This window comes from Nuphar pumila, chromosome 15, assembly GCF_984573655.1.
Source record: "Nuphar pumila chromosome 15, dmNupPumi1.hap1.1, whole genome shotgun sequence".
Taxonomy (NCBI): Eukaryota; Viridiplantae; Streptophyta; class Magnoliopsida; order Nymphaeales; family Nymphaeaceae; genus Nuphar; species Nuphar pumila.
Window position 1 is genome coordinate 14,767,197 of NC_143263.1, and position 15,014 is coordinate 14,782,210.

Sequence of the window (15,014 nt, forward strand, 5' to 3'; positions counted from 1 at the left end):
GCCACACTAAGGACGCAAGGCAATAATATGCTCTCATGCCCAGGCCTATAAAAATAATATATTAGTAAGACTATAACCTTCAACGATCTTAGTCTATAACTACCAAATATGTAATAAACAATTACCTCGACAAATGGCCAAAACCCTTTTGACGATTTTTGTACCCTTACTCGCACAGTAAAGTTGACTGAACAAGTGTGCGAGCATAGTAGCACCCTATCCATAGTTGTTGACTTCATCTAAGTCTTCTAAGAACTGCATCCATAGGTAACTTAACCTCGAACCAGACAAATTCAAAAATAAAGTAAGTCCAAAAAAATAAAGAAAGAAGCCACACAACTCTTGGTTAGCTCTTTCAGATGCACATGTAGTAGACCGACCTTCCCATTTATTACGAAAATAAGAAACTTTCATCGATGTAGAATTGCTTCCACGAGAAATACATTGACCACAATCCTCCATCGACATTCCTAAAAGGGCCGTGCACTTGTTCCTTGCGTTATAGTTTGAATCCCGTGCTAGGACAACACTTCCATGGCACTTAAGACCCGCAATTCATGCCACATCTTCTAAGGTCATAGTGATCTTAAAACAATCAAACTGGAATGTGTTTGTCTTTTGATTCCACTTATTGACCAGGTGGGTCATGGTGTTCCAGCACATTTCAAAATAATGCTGGTCTAGAAGGCCGCTGAAGTGCATATTTCACAATTGGTCCTTCTGATATTCATTCAGCTATCCATATCACGATAGAACTATAGGCCTTTGACACCGGCCTCTAAGCTTTTCACCTGGTGCTTTACTTCTCTTCTGACCTCCCTATAGCACAAAATAGCATATTATTCGAATCAAATCAAAATTAGTTCCATTTGTACTTCTATACGTCACTATATACAATAATCACTATATATAATAATCATTGCATATTCACTATCATTGTAATCGTATATATAATAATTGATATCAAAGTAATCATTATACGTACTAATCGCTATACATAGGTCACAATAATCGCTATACATAGTAATCACTATCACAGTAATCGCTATACATAGTAATTGCTATCACAGTAATTGTTATACATAATAATACATATCACAGTAAATCTTTACGTAATCACTATACATGCTAATCGTTGTTACGGTAATCACTATACATAGGTCACAATAATCATTATACATAGTAATCACTATACATAGTAATCACTATCACATTAATCGCTATATATAGTAATCGCTATCACAATAATCGCTATACATAATAATGCCTATGACAATAAATCATAACAGACAAGATTGATTTATGTGCCTTGATCACGCTTTTCTCCTCTTCATCCCCTCCCTCCCACCTCTGCCTTTCCTATTGCTCCATCATTTACACAACCTCCTCCCTCCTTTGCCTATCTTGTTCCCCATTCATTCTGTCCTCCTCCTCTGCCTTTCTTATTTCTCCTTCACTCCGCCGCCTCCCTCCTCTGCTTTTGTACTTCTTCCTTCCTTCACTCCTTCGCCTCCCTCCTCTGCTTTTCTACTACTTCCTTCATTTCCATTTCCTTCAATTCCTACTCCTACTTTTTCCTTTCTTTTTCCTTTTCCTTCTCTTCCTCCTCTTGCTTCTTCCTTTCTCTTTCCTTATCTTCCTCATCCTCCTTCTCCTTCATTTGCCTTTTCTTCTCTTCCTCGTGCTCTTTCTTCTTCCTTTGCGTTTCCTTCTCTTCCTCGTCTTCCTTCTCCTTCCTTTGCCTTTACTTCTCTTCCTCGTCCTGATGCTTCTTCCTTTGCTTTTCATCTTCCATCTTCATCATTTGCCTTTGCTTCTCTTCTTCCTTCTCCTTTTTCTTCTTCAATTGCCTTTTTTTCTCTTCTTTCTTCTCCTTCAATTGCCTTTCCTTCTCTTCCTCCTCCTCTTTATTCTTGCTTTGCCTTTCCCTCTCCTCCTCCTTCTCCTTATTCTTCTTTTGTCTTTCTCACTCTTCCTCCTCGTTCTTTATTTGCCTTTTCTTTCTTTACTTTACATTCTCCTCCTCCTTCTTCCTTTGCCTTTCCCTCTCCTCCTCCTCCTCGTTCTTCATTTGCCTTTTCTTCCTTTGCTTTTTATTCTCCTCCTCCTTCTTCCTTTGCTTTTTCTTCTCTTCACCATCCTTCTTCTTTTTATTTATCTTTAGTTCTTCCTCATCCTTCTTCCTTTGCCCTTCATCTTAAATATCTGATGGATAATGCTCCGCATTATACAATTCCAATGCTTATCACTATCTTTATCATTCTCAATCTTCATTATATTTTGGTATGTTTTATAACGCTCATACATATCGGTCTGACGAATAATTTCTTCAAGAGTCATCCCATTGAACAGTGGGGGCTTTCTTGTCTTACCAATTTTAGTAATTGCTAACCTGCACAACACATACATTCAACTGCATCATTATATGTTACAACCGCCTCCCCAAGTATATATTATTACAAATTATCATATTCGTTACACAGTCACCAACATTACAAATCGTCGTAATATTTGGCTTTATAACTAAACATCATTGTAAGATTTAACAAACTTAAGTATAAATCGAGATAACTTCATAAATACATATCGCTACTGCATCGAACATATAAATCGTTGCTGCTTCAAACATACAAATTGCTACTGATTTAAATGTATAAATCGTTCATGCTTCAAACTTACAAATCGTTGTAGAAATCACACCCTTCATAAGTATGTATCGTTGTAATATTTGGGCTTCATAACTAAACATTGCTGTACGATTTAGCAAACTTAAGTACAAATCGTAGTAACTTTATAAATCATAAATACACATATCTACTTCTTCAAATGTATAAATTGTTTCTGCATCGAACATATAAATCGCTACTGCATTGAACATACAAATTGCTACTACATTAAATCTATAAATCATTGCTGCATTCCAACATATAATTTATTATAGAAATTTAGCCTTCATAAGTACATATAGTTGTAATGTTTGACCTTTATAAGAACAAATCATGCTAACTATTTTTCGATGCCAAAAAGGTGGATAGGTACAATCGATTTATTTTAGTATAAAAATAGGTGTTATTTAGCATGAATAGTACAAGTTGTAAGATTTAACATTCAGATTTGCAAATCAATTTGTTCACATAACGAAACCTTAGACGAAACTCACCAAAATGACATGAGTTTTGGTTATCCGATAGTGGAGGAGAAACACTCAAAAGGTAGATGCAGCTGATGGTGACAACGATGCTCTCACTGCGTAGACGACGACAAAGGTTGCTCCGACAGTAGCAGACGACAACAAAGGGTGTTCCGACGGCAGCAGACGACAACAAAGGGTGCATCATCAAAGGGAACTCTTGTTACAACAGATGGTGCATCATTTACTGCTTAGGGCAAAAACGAAACGTTTGGACTTTGAAGAGTTAACATCATCCTCATTTTTCTGAATGAGGACATTTTTGTCCTTTTCTCAAATTATCGTGTCATGGCATCCTTCCTTTTTTGGATGGACATTTTTATCCTTTTCTCGAACCGTCGTTTCATGACGAGAATGGTGGGAAAGGGTACTTAAGTCTTTGCAACCGCACTGGACTCTGACGCTAAGTGATGCTGACACACATGGGGATAAGAGCCCTACATGCTAATATACATGGCGCTCATTCGGACTCCCGAACACACACCTGCATCTTCGGGGGGGGGGCATATAACCTGCTTCGGTATCAAAGGGACTAAGAGGGAGGAAGATGTCAGTAGGAGGGTGGGTTGGGTGGGGTGTGGTAGCTTGGCTTCAAGAGCTAGACTCTCTGTCTTGATGTTCATTTCAGTTGTGAGCTTTACTTGGTTATTGTATAAGAGGTTTATTGTAGACTGGTTGATATCGATATGCTTTAGGTGCAAATAACACTGATCCCATCATTGTGCACTTTTTTGTTTTAAAAAAACTGATACTTTGAGGAATCATCACATGCTTTGGTACGCATATATCCATAGACCCGTGCACATGGTCTAGACCAGTGTTGTCAGTAACGGCTTGTATAGGACGTATCAGATCTATATGCTTCACTCGAATCACTCCTGAGTTTGCTACTTTTTAATAAATGTAAAAAATAGTTAAAATTAAAATTTTGATAATTTTTATTAATTTAATGGCTTTAACATGTGTCATATATTGTTTGCCATGGAATAGTTTTTTAATTATTTTTGACCGATTCAGAAATGATTCACCTGAGTATCGGTATCAGCCGATTCACCTGAATCGTTGGCCAAACGATACAAGGCAGATACCACTGACAACATTGGTCTAGACCAATGTCACAAATCTCGTTCTCGGTAAGATTTTAATGGAGAACACATGGGGAAAATATCCGTGTAGCAAAATATAAAAATGTCATATATATAATTGTGAATAACATGCTTTAATATCAAATTCAACTAGTTCACTTTGTTAATTTTCTAGCCCTATTCACAATCCCACTCCGTAGCACTCTTAGGCATTTGTCCGATTCACGCGGGCTTGAGGAGAAGGTGCTGGCCCCTTTGTCCCAGGTTCAACTCTCACCAAGTGTAAAGTATATTCATAAATCTCGTTCTTAGGAAGGCAGCTATGAAACGAAAAAAATTGCAGTATTTTCAAAAATCTATTTTTTCTTGGAAAATAGTTGATATATAAAAGCAAAATCTTATATAAAATTCATATAAAAATATAAAACACAAAAGCTGACCTACGAAAGAAGTGTTTTATCATGGTAAAAATGTAACTTTTTTCAAAATAAAAAATACTTGAAAAACATTCTATTGGTTTCTAAATATAATATCAACAAAAAACTTTAAAAAATTGAAAAATTAAACCTTCTATTAGGTGGGGGTAGGTGCTCCCGGAACACCCTATCACACACACACACACACATATATATATATATATATATATATGCGAGCTCTTCCAAGTCAAACTGAGCAGAACATCTTGTGTTTGAGCTCTACTCGTTTAAGCTAAATCAGCTGCTAATGGCTTGGCTCGCCAGTTATGCAATCACGGACGAGTTTTTCTGAAATTACATGTAAATGTTTACAGTACAGCAGGCAGGCAAGCACAGCCAGCGCGGCTGGATCTCTCGTCCTGTGAGCAGTTTATCCGTATAATTATTGAAAGAAATACAGTGGACATTAGGTCTATTCATGCGGACCTTTTGTGCCAGGTTCAACTCCCACCAAGGGAACGGATGGCTTTCACTGATGTGCTCCGTAGCGGCTTGGGTGTCGGTGACCCCCATCCAGTGGCGCCTGGCCAAGTTGAGAGTAACTTTCATCCAAGCAGTAATTATTCTTCGATCTCTTGTTTACTCGGTGCACCTTGTACCATACATCTTTCTTAGTTTAATACCATTGGTATTGTGTAAAGTATACTCATAAATCTCGTTCTTAGGAAAATAGCTGTGAAACAATTTTTTTTGCAGTATTTTAAAAAATCTAGTTCATCTTGGAAAAAACTTGATGTATAAAAAAAATTATATAAAATTCACAAAAGCTGATCTGCTAAAGAAGTGTTTTTACCATGTTAATATCATGGTAAAAATGTAACTTTTCCGTATATAATTAATCTCAACAAAAAGTTTAAGAATTTTGAAAAATTAGCCTTTCAATTAGGTGGGGATAGGTGCGCCCAAAGTACCCTATATATATACATATATAGAGAGAAAGTAGTAGTTGCTCATTCCATAACTACTTAGCCACAACTTAACTATTGTGTTCGTTGGACGTGCAATTATGTGCTCTTGTGGATTATCCTAAGCTTCAACCTGAAGTTTCTTCAAGCTCTAGCGTATTCCTTTAGCACCTATCATTTCATCATCTCTAAAATTTTATATTTTTTTCTACATTAATAATATATGCATCTTACATATTGTTGAAAGAATAAATGTTAAAATCAAATTAATTACAAAATATCTATATTTAGAATATACATACAAAAAATGAAGCCCAAGCATCATCCTAGCTACTGCATTTAAAAAACATGCATCGATAATTTGTTAGTTACCATAAACAATATTGCATTGTCAATATGATGTAACAAATACTTAAAGACTCAGCAGACATTTTAGATTCTTACATCGATGTATGTGATGATATTAGTCTAGGTTTCTTCATCTATTAAAAAATGAATAATAATTTAAAATTTAAATAATATATAAGAAAAAAATCTTATTTAACATGCACTCACTAAATAGATTAAAAAATAAGGAATTAAAATATAAAACCCTAAATTCTAAATCATATATAAGAAAAAAAATAGAATTAACATGCATTCACAAAATAAATTATATAATAAAAAATCAAAATGAAAAAACCCTAAAAAATATAACACTAAGCATACATAAGCATGTATTCAATAACAACACACACATAATAGCAGACATTCAACTGAATCTCAACAACAATTAATTTTAAAAAACACTTATCATATCATGTTATCATTAAATATCATAACATCACTGGCATACTTTCAACAAAACTAGTAAAATAAATATAACTGCATAATGTATCATGATCATAATAATCTAATTAATTATTTATCTTGCTTAATCCTGTAGACACCTTCAGAAGAAATTCTTCATCCGGTCGAGACTATTCGGGTGTTTATTATGCTATATATTTTATTATAACCTAGATGACTAACTGAATGACAACTCAAAAGAAGAATGATTAATAACTGAGAAAAAATCTCCTAATGTTAGCATAAAACATGATCGATCTTGTGAAAAGACTCTACAAGTCAAAGAAACAACCACCAAGGCTATACGGTAGTCTAATTCATCCTCACCCTTGGGTCTGGGGAACCAAAGGAGACACCTCACTCTTCAAATAAAGCAATGTCTCAGAAGCTTGTACCCTCTGCCCTCTCTAAGATAGACTTAGAATGCTAGATCTAAAAAATTTCTATACCCCTTTTCAGGTACCAAGAATCGTCCAATGTGAGGTTATCTTTAATTAAGGCTATAAGTCAATAATATATTTTCATAATTTGGTGCTCATATTTGAGTGAATCTCATGTGATTGTATGCCACACACATGCCTTACAACACAAATATCATTTGACCCCATCCTCATAGTCCTATACACACACAGGGTACATCCACATGAGTATATGCAATACATCAATTTGGGCTCTCAACCATCAATCGGTTTCTTGAACTGTGAGCTCATACAAGAGCAATCAATCATGCATCATGTAATTCATATATCATAGAATGTAACAATAAAAATAAATCATCATGATGTATGCACATAACTCATATCATAACATACGTTGCATATCATAGTCATGTAAGCACATAAATAGATCATGCATGCATTTAAATGTGTAAATATCATTCAACATATGCATAATCATAAAATGACACATCATAAATATCATTCAAAATATACACACTCGTCTCTAACCATTAGTGTGTCCACCTGGCTCAGTTCTAGAACCAAGACTTATCCAATTTGTTCTCTTTTAAAACCAGGACACATGTACCACAAGAGTTCCAACTTGAAACTGCAACATCTGAATTTTATCAGTCAGTATAAATTCTATGACAGTCAAATTACATCAAGAAAAAATCTAAAAATTTAACAATCGATGAACGGATGTGTTAGCTAAACACGACCATAAACCTTGACTGAATCAGAGTTCAGAGTAGGGAGAAATAAATAATTTACCAAAACTAGTTTTTTTATTCTTTGAATAGAGCTGTCTGGTTTAGTCCCTTTGAAGAAGAATCAATTTATCAACTTTACAAATAAGAGAAATTAATGGACATGTCTGAAACCCGATCCAAGTTGTGAATTAAATTTATAGAGTACTGCCTGTTTAGGTTCATGGACAAGCATTGCTTTAAAAATTTTATGTTTTTTGAACCAACTCAAAATTTTATTTAAAGTTCATCAACATATAATCTAATATGCATAAAAATTTCAGTCATAAATATGGTATAAATTAAAATAAATAAAATAAACAAAATAAACAAGAGCATAGTCAAATACAAAATTTTTGTCAGGACAAAAATTCTATTCTAACTTTCGTAGGCTATGTTTTCTCATCCGAACCTCAATCAGTGTCAAAATATTTTTTGTGACTTCCTCTATAAGTCTAAAACTTCTCTCTAAAATTTGAAATTTTTTAGCCAAACCGTTTGGGCATATGATAAAGTTTTTAAAAGGTGTGTAAGTTAAAAACTTGCTAATTTAAATCGAACTTCTCTCTAAATTTTGAGAATTTAAATCATACCAAAATTTCTTCTGAGACTGCTCTTGAAAACATGACATGTTATTTTCACTGAAAACCATGTATAATCAATATTTTTCACAAAACAAAATACATAAATAGGATTTTCATGGTTCAACTCATCATAATATGATCAATATTAGTTTAAATATGTATATACATAATTTCATGCTGTATACAAAATAATCCAATGCATGAACTCAAAACCAAAACACATAATAAACTGTTTATTTAAAAGACAAGCATACATAACTTGAAATACGTATTGAAAAAATAAAAATAAATTTTGAATCAAATACAAATCAAAAACATATATATCAGATCTAACATAATGAATAAATTATAGGATGTTTTTGAATCAATCGAACACAAATCATAAATAAACTCATATAAATCATACTTTTCTAAAAAAGGCTCTCATAAGCCCTAATTGGTATGATCTATATGAATTTATTTATGAAAATAAATCCAGTCATACATAAAATCATGCATCTAATATGAATACAGTCAAGATCATATAGTATATAAATCATACCATGAAACATAACAACAAAAAACCATTAACCCAATTGTTTCAAAAAAGAAACCCTGAATCCCCAAAACGATTTTCACTATTTGGGTTTTTTCGATCTTTTTCAAAATTTGTTTTAATTAAAACCATAAATATCAATTTAAATAAAGTTTATACATGTTGATCATATCAAATACATATCCATCATGATTTAAAAATATCAAACATGATTTTTACGAAGAACAAACATGATTTAAGGTTTTTCTGAGAAAACATTTTTGTTAAAAATCCATTCGGAGAATCGTAGCCCTCCAAAATCATGGGATATCAGTCCAAACACATGTTCAAAATTGAGAACATCCAAAATACAAGTCTAAAAATTTAATCCGACATGCATATGCACCCTTGGTGCTATGAACACATACAAGTAAATGAAATCCTACCTGAAAATCGTGTAGAATACCAAAATCAGTAGGCGTAATATGACTTCAATTCTGCCACCGTGTTCTCCTCCCTCCAAAACCACTTTCAATGGCTGCTACACCACCGAGAATCTTCTCCTAGGGGGTGTGAATAGAGAGAGAAAATTAAGAGAGAGATGAGAGGGGTGTGTGAGCGGGACTTAATATAAGCCCCCTCCCCAACCTCCTTCTCCTTCCTTCTACACCTCTACCCAATTGAAAGAGGACTCTCTCTCTCTCTCTCCAACTCCTGTGGGAAGGGAGAGTCCAACTTTTATTATACTAAAAAATTTCCAAGAGACTTCTCATAAAGTCTACAAATCCATTAGGACTCCCACCTATTTGGGAAAACTATGTATTGTTTATTTGTTTTCTTTTTTTATTCTTAACTTTGTTATATTTAGTTCAATAAATGTTAAAGAGAGGGGTGGGGACGTCCCACCCTATTAGAGTTTTTATTTAATTAAATTATTTACATTGCCATATAGGCAATTGGGTCCAATTGGGGCCCACCTAGGTGGCATCTCACTTAGGGTCCAATCCAAATGAGATTGGATTCAAATGTCACTAATTAAATCCAATTCCACAAATTAATTAAGAATCCAAATCCATAAATTAAATCAAATCACATACTGAATCAAAATAATGAGGTTTAGATGCAGATCCAAAATCCATAAATTAAAAACTATATGAGATTCAAATACAATTTAATTAAATATTTACATGTATAAATTGATAATAAAACTACATCTTTATTCATTTAAAATTAGAGAAAAATTACAAGTGCTACATCCTACCCTCTTAAAAGAATTTCGTCCTCAAAATTTGGTACAAGGTCTAATCAAACAAATTGGAATATTTTTTTTCATACTCGCCTCTAGTTTTCATGTACATTCCTTGATGCCATGATGTCTCCAACACACTTTGACAAGAAGAATGGTTTTGGACCTAAGCACCTGTTTCTTTCGATCCAAAATCTCTATCGGCTTCTCCTATATCTTCCTTAATATCTGTCTTCATAGCAAATAATATGAGATGAATCATAAACGTATTTGCACAACATAAATACGTGGACGACATTATGGATATGTGAATAATGTGGAGGTAGTCTTATGCGGTATGTGGCCTCTCTAACTCATTCTAATATTTCAAAAGTGTCAACAAACCTGGGACTTAACTTGCCCTTCTTTCTAAATTGGAACATACTCTTAGTAGGGGATACATTTATAATTATAAAATCTCCCACCTCGAATGCAAGTTTCCTATGTCTTTGGTCTGCGTAGCTCTTCTACCAACATTGCACAATACACAATTTGTCACGTATCATCTGTATTTGCTCAGTGTAGTACTGCAGAACAATTGGGGAATCAACTGTTCGCTCACCAACCTCATCCCAGTACACTGATGATCTGCAAGGTCATCCGTACAATGCCTCAAAAGGAGCCATCCCAATACTTGTGTCATAGCTATTAATATACACACACTCAACCAAAACTATGTGCACGTCCCACTCACCCTTTTATTCTAACATATAGACTCATAACATGTTCTCTAGAGTTTATACGGTCCTCTCAGACCGACCATTAGTTTGGGGATAAAAGTGGTACTAAACTTCAACTTAGTACCCAAAGGCTACTGCAATTGTCTCCAAAACTGCGAGGTAAAATATAGGTCATAATAAGAGATGATCGAGACATAAACTGCATGTAATCATACAATCTCCTTGACATAGAAATCAACTATGCTCTACAGGGATTGACTGATTTGAATGGGTAGTAAGTGTGCCCATTTTGTGAGTCTATCTACTACCACCCATATAGCATCGTATTGCTTACGGGCTCTAGGTAAGTCCACCACAAAGTCCATCGTGATATCCTCTCATTTTTACTGCAGAATCTCTATCTGCTCCAACATTTTTCTCAATCTTTAGTACTCAATCTTGATTTGCTGAAGGGCTCAAAACATATTCGGTCACATCTCGCTTTATGTAGTTCTACCAATACTTATGATATAAGTCCTGGAACATTTTCATGTTGCTACAGTGTATGGTATACTTGGTCTTCTAAGACTCATCTAACAACTCTGCCCTTAACAGCATGTCACTGGGCACATAAAATCGTTTGTCCATCCATACACTACCATCCTCTTTCATTCAAAAAGAGGAGTTCTTGCTGAGCGAGTGCCCTGAACTGGTTATACTAAGGGTCTTCCTTCTAAGCTGCAAAGATCCTTGTAACAATCTCGGGCTGGACAACCATAGTAGAAAACTTGATAGCCCCATGCTTGTTGACAAAAGGCTTCCACTTTATAAAATATTTCAGTAATCTTCATCCTATCCCAACTAGACTGGCCAAGGTGCCACCTGCCTTGCCACTTAGATAGTTTGCCACTACGTTCACCTTTCTCGAGTGATAGTAAATGGTGAACTCGTAGACCTTGATGAACTTCAGCCATCACCTTTGCTGCATGTTCAGATATTTCTAGGAGAACATATACTTTAAGCTCTTATGATCAATAAATACTTCAAACTGTTCCTCATAAAAGTAGTGTCTTTATATCTTAAGAGCAAACACCACTACTGACATGTTGCATCAGTACACATACCATTCAAGTTAAAATTTTGGGGTGTTACATTGGACTCGTTGGGATAATCTCCCTTATGATTGTTTAATACACTCTCTAGCTTAGCCTGAAAATTGCCCTTAGCATCCTATCTAGTCACACGACCCTAGGGTATATCCACTTTGTGAGGATGGTTCACATTAACTTCAACCTTAGATTTCTCATCCTCCCCTTTGTGAGGTACCTCCATCCTTATCTCACCATTGCCACTGTAGCTGGCTGTATCTCCGGCCTTTTCTATTTGAGCATTCATGTCCATAACAACATCAGAGTAAGACTATGGGTCACTCTTCTTTACCACTGAGTCACCCTATCCCTCTTTAGATGCTTTTAGGATAGGAGACAAGATTGCAACCATAAACCCTTCAACTTTTTGTACACATTCTTTTTTGGATATGGGCCACTGTGAAACAACTAGCTATTGTTTGGCAATCTTTCTTTGTATTTCTTGCTGAGTATTTGAGTGCAATTTTTTGAGTTTACGATGGGTGATTTTCTCATAAAAAGTATCAGACACACAAACTCTTGGCATTGGATGTGTCTCTCTCTATCCACGTGTCAAGCAAGTTCCTTGTTTCATAGTACAAAGGATGACCGAGTTCATAAATTTTTTCTTTAGCTTTTTCTATTATACTCTAACAGTAGACGATGATTCGGGTGTGGACCCCTTCGATATAGTTTTCTCAGTTTGCATAGCGTATTAAAATTTTTTTTTTTTTTTATAATACAAATATAGATAATATAAGTAAACATGTGGGCAATAAAGACATATGACAAAAACCCAAATAATTAAGGAAACAATAAAAAAATCAAACATTGTGCCCAACATACCATGTTTATTATACGATATCTACACCATTTATAAAACAGAACTGAAGGATAAAAAAGGAGCATACGAATCATCGAAACAAATGAAAAAAAATTGTGTTAATTTAAAAAAAAAATAATTGGTTCAACCTAAATATGTGCTTACAAAAAAAAATCACCATCGATGATTCTGGAATGCTCGAGAATGAAATCTCGCTAAAATAGTTGTCATCGGGAAGCAAGTTGGGGACCACTAGTTAGGAACTACAAAGAACCCAAAAAACTTATGCAAAAAGATTCTTGGGGTATGGTGTTTTAATTTTTATACTAAATTATTTCACTCAATTTTATGTGAACTTCGTGACCAATGTGTGAACTTTGCCAGGTATGTGCGATGTTTCGAAGTTTGTGAGTAGGACGAGGTTTGCACATAATTTTATGTAAACTTCATGACATGTGCAAACTTTGTCAGTTATGTGCAATGTTCTGAAGTTCGAGATTAACATGAAGTTTATACATAATTTTATGCAACCGTCGTGATGTCCATAAAAAAAAACTTGCAGAACTCTTTTTAAGTGGCAATTTCATTACCCAAGGAGCGAAGCGCTATATCATGTGAACTTTATCGGTTCTGCACAAGTGAGGGTTAAAATGGTCATAATGAAGTTGGGTATTTAAGATTTTAGACATGGGGGAATAGCAGAAATTTTGAGGCATTTCGAAAAACATGTCATATTTGTCATACAATAAGGGTATTTTTCATAAATAAAAACCCATCAAAGACAAGATCTCATTAGGCAATTACAAACCCATTAATCACAGCTTGCCTACATACATGTAAACATCGATAATACTCCCATCTTGATATAAAAACCCTTAAAATCTTGGGCATTGTTTAATAAAGATAAACACTCTGATTTTCCGAGTCCTAGTCCAGTGAATAGTAGTTATCTTTGAAGGAATCCATCTGCTTCTCAAAGAGGGACACAAGGGCATCGATATCTCCTTTGCCAGTGAAGGAAGGGAAGATTATCATCAACCATTCAATTGGCAAGTACGAAGGCACTAAGAGATAAGGGCAACCTGCACCAAAATCCAAGTCATAGAAAGGGAACCTCAACCAACAATTCACCAAAAAATCTGGAGAAAACTCCATCTCACTCTTATCTGTGCAGGTAACCAGCCCTTCCATCTTCTCCTTCGAGCTCGAGAAGTCGATAAATGAACAGAAGTAATCGTTGTTGACATGCGCAACGACATCGTGTATGAGCCTAGCTGCATGGCTCATCGGCTTGATCAGGAGGTCTTCCACCTTAGATTGAGGCAAAGCCCACAGCACCAAGTTGCCAAAGTAACTCACATGCACAGGAGGATTGGTCATCCTTGCACGTCCGTTCACTGCAATGCTGATCTTGGTGGTCGCCTTAGCATCAAGCCCTCTTGCTCGAGCGATCTTCCTCCATAGGTGAGCCATAAGGCACTCAAATGTAGTGTAAGGCTTGGTACATGGACTGTCAACAGAACCTTGGTCTTGAGTTTTACCAGAAACTCGGAAGAGAAGTGCTTTGTGCACCACGATGGTGTCTGCAATTATGGAGTACTGTTTGCGACCGTGGCGTTCGACACATTCAACGCCACGGTGTTCGAATTGGAAGTTTGGAGGATTGCGGGGGACGAAGATGGAGCGATCGTGAAAGGGAAGAGGTTCCATGGGAAGGTCGCGCGTGGCTCGGCCCCATGCAACAAGTAAATTGCTGGTAGAGAAGCCGTCGGCGATCATATGGTGCATGGTGAAGCCCACTACAAGGGAGCCACAAGCGAACATAGTGAGTTGCACCTGGGCCAGCTCATCAATGCCGTCGATGGGTGGGTGCAAGTCCAGGTAGTCAGGAGAAGGATTGCCCAAGTTGCCAAGAGGGTACTCTGAGGTGGCTTCGATGAAGCGAACATCTTCGTCGTTAAGGAGGATACATCGCTGGCCTGCATCGTCGTAGACGAGCCAGCCAACCCATTCTCTGTACTCGGCTAGAGCCTCGCACAGGCCTTGCTTGATGAGCTTGTTTGGAGGGTTGGGTGGTCTGTAGGCATACAACATAGGTATGTGGGTGTCGATGCTAACGGTATCAAAGGGACTAAGAGGGAGGAAGATGTCAGTAGGAGGGTGGGTTGGGGTGTGGTAGCTTGGCTTCAAGAGCCTTAGAGCTCTCTCTCTTGATGTTCATTTCAGCTGTTAGCTTTACTTTGTTTGGGAAGAGGAGGGATATGGGGGTAATAGCTAGGGCAATGGCGGTGTGAGGATGAGACTCAATGGTATTTAAATAAAAGGGGGTTTGGGGTGGTGGTGTTATTGTAT

The 15,014-nt window shown here is 36.0% G+C and overlaps 1 protein-coding gene across 1 annotated transcript; it reads right to left on the reverse strand.

Moving 5' to 3' along the window:
• Positions 1-13,589: 13,589 nt before the first annotated feature.
• Positions 13,590-14,756, reverse strand: LOC149814595 (agmatine coumaroyltransferase-2-like). Its single transcript, XM_089990399.1, has one exon. It carries the CDS (start codon positions 14,754-14,756, stop codon positions 13,590-13,592), a length of 1,167 nt encoding a protein of 388 aa, XP_089846525.1.
• Positions 14,757-15,014: the final 258 nt, after the last annotated feature.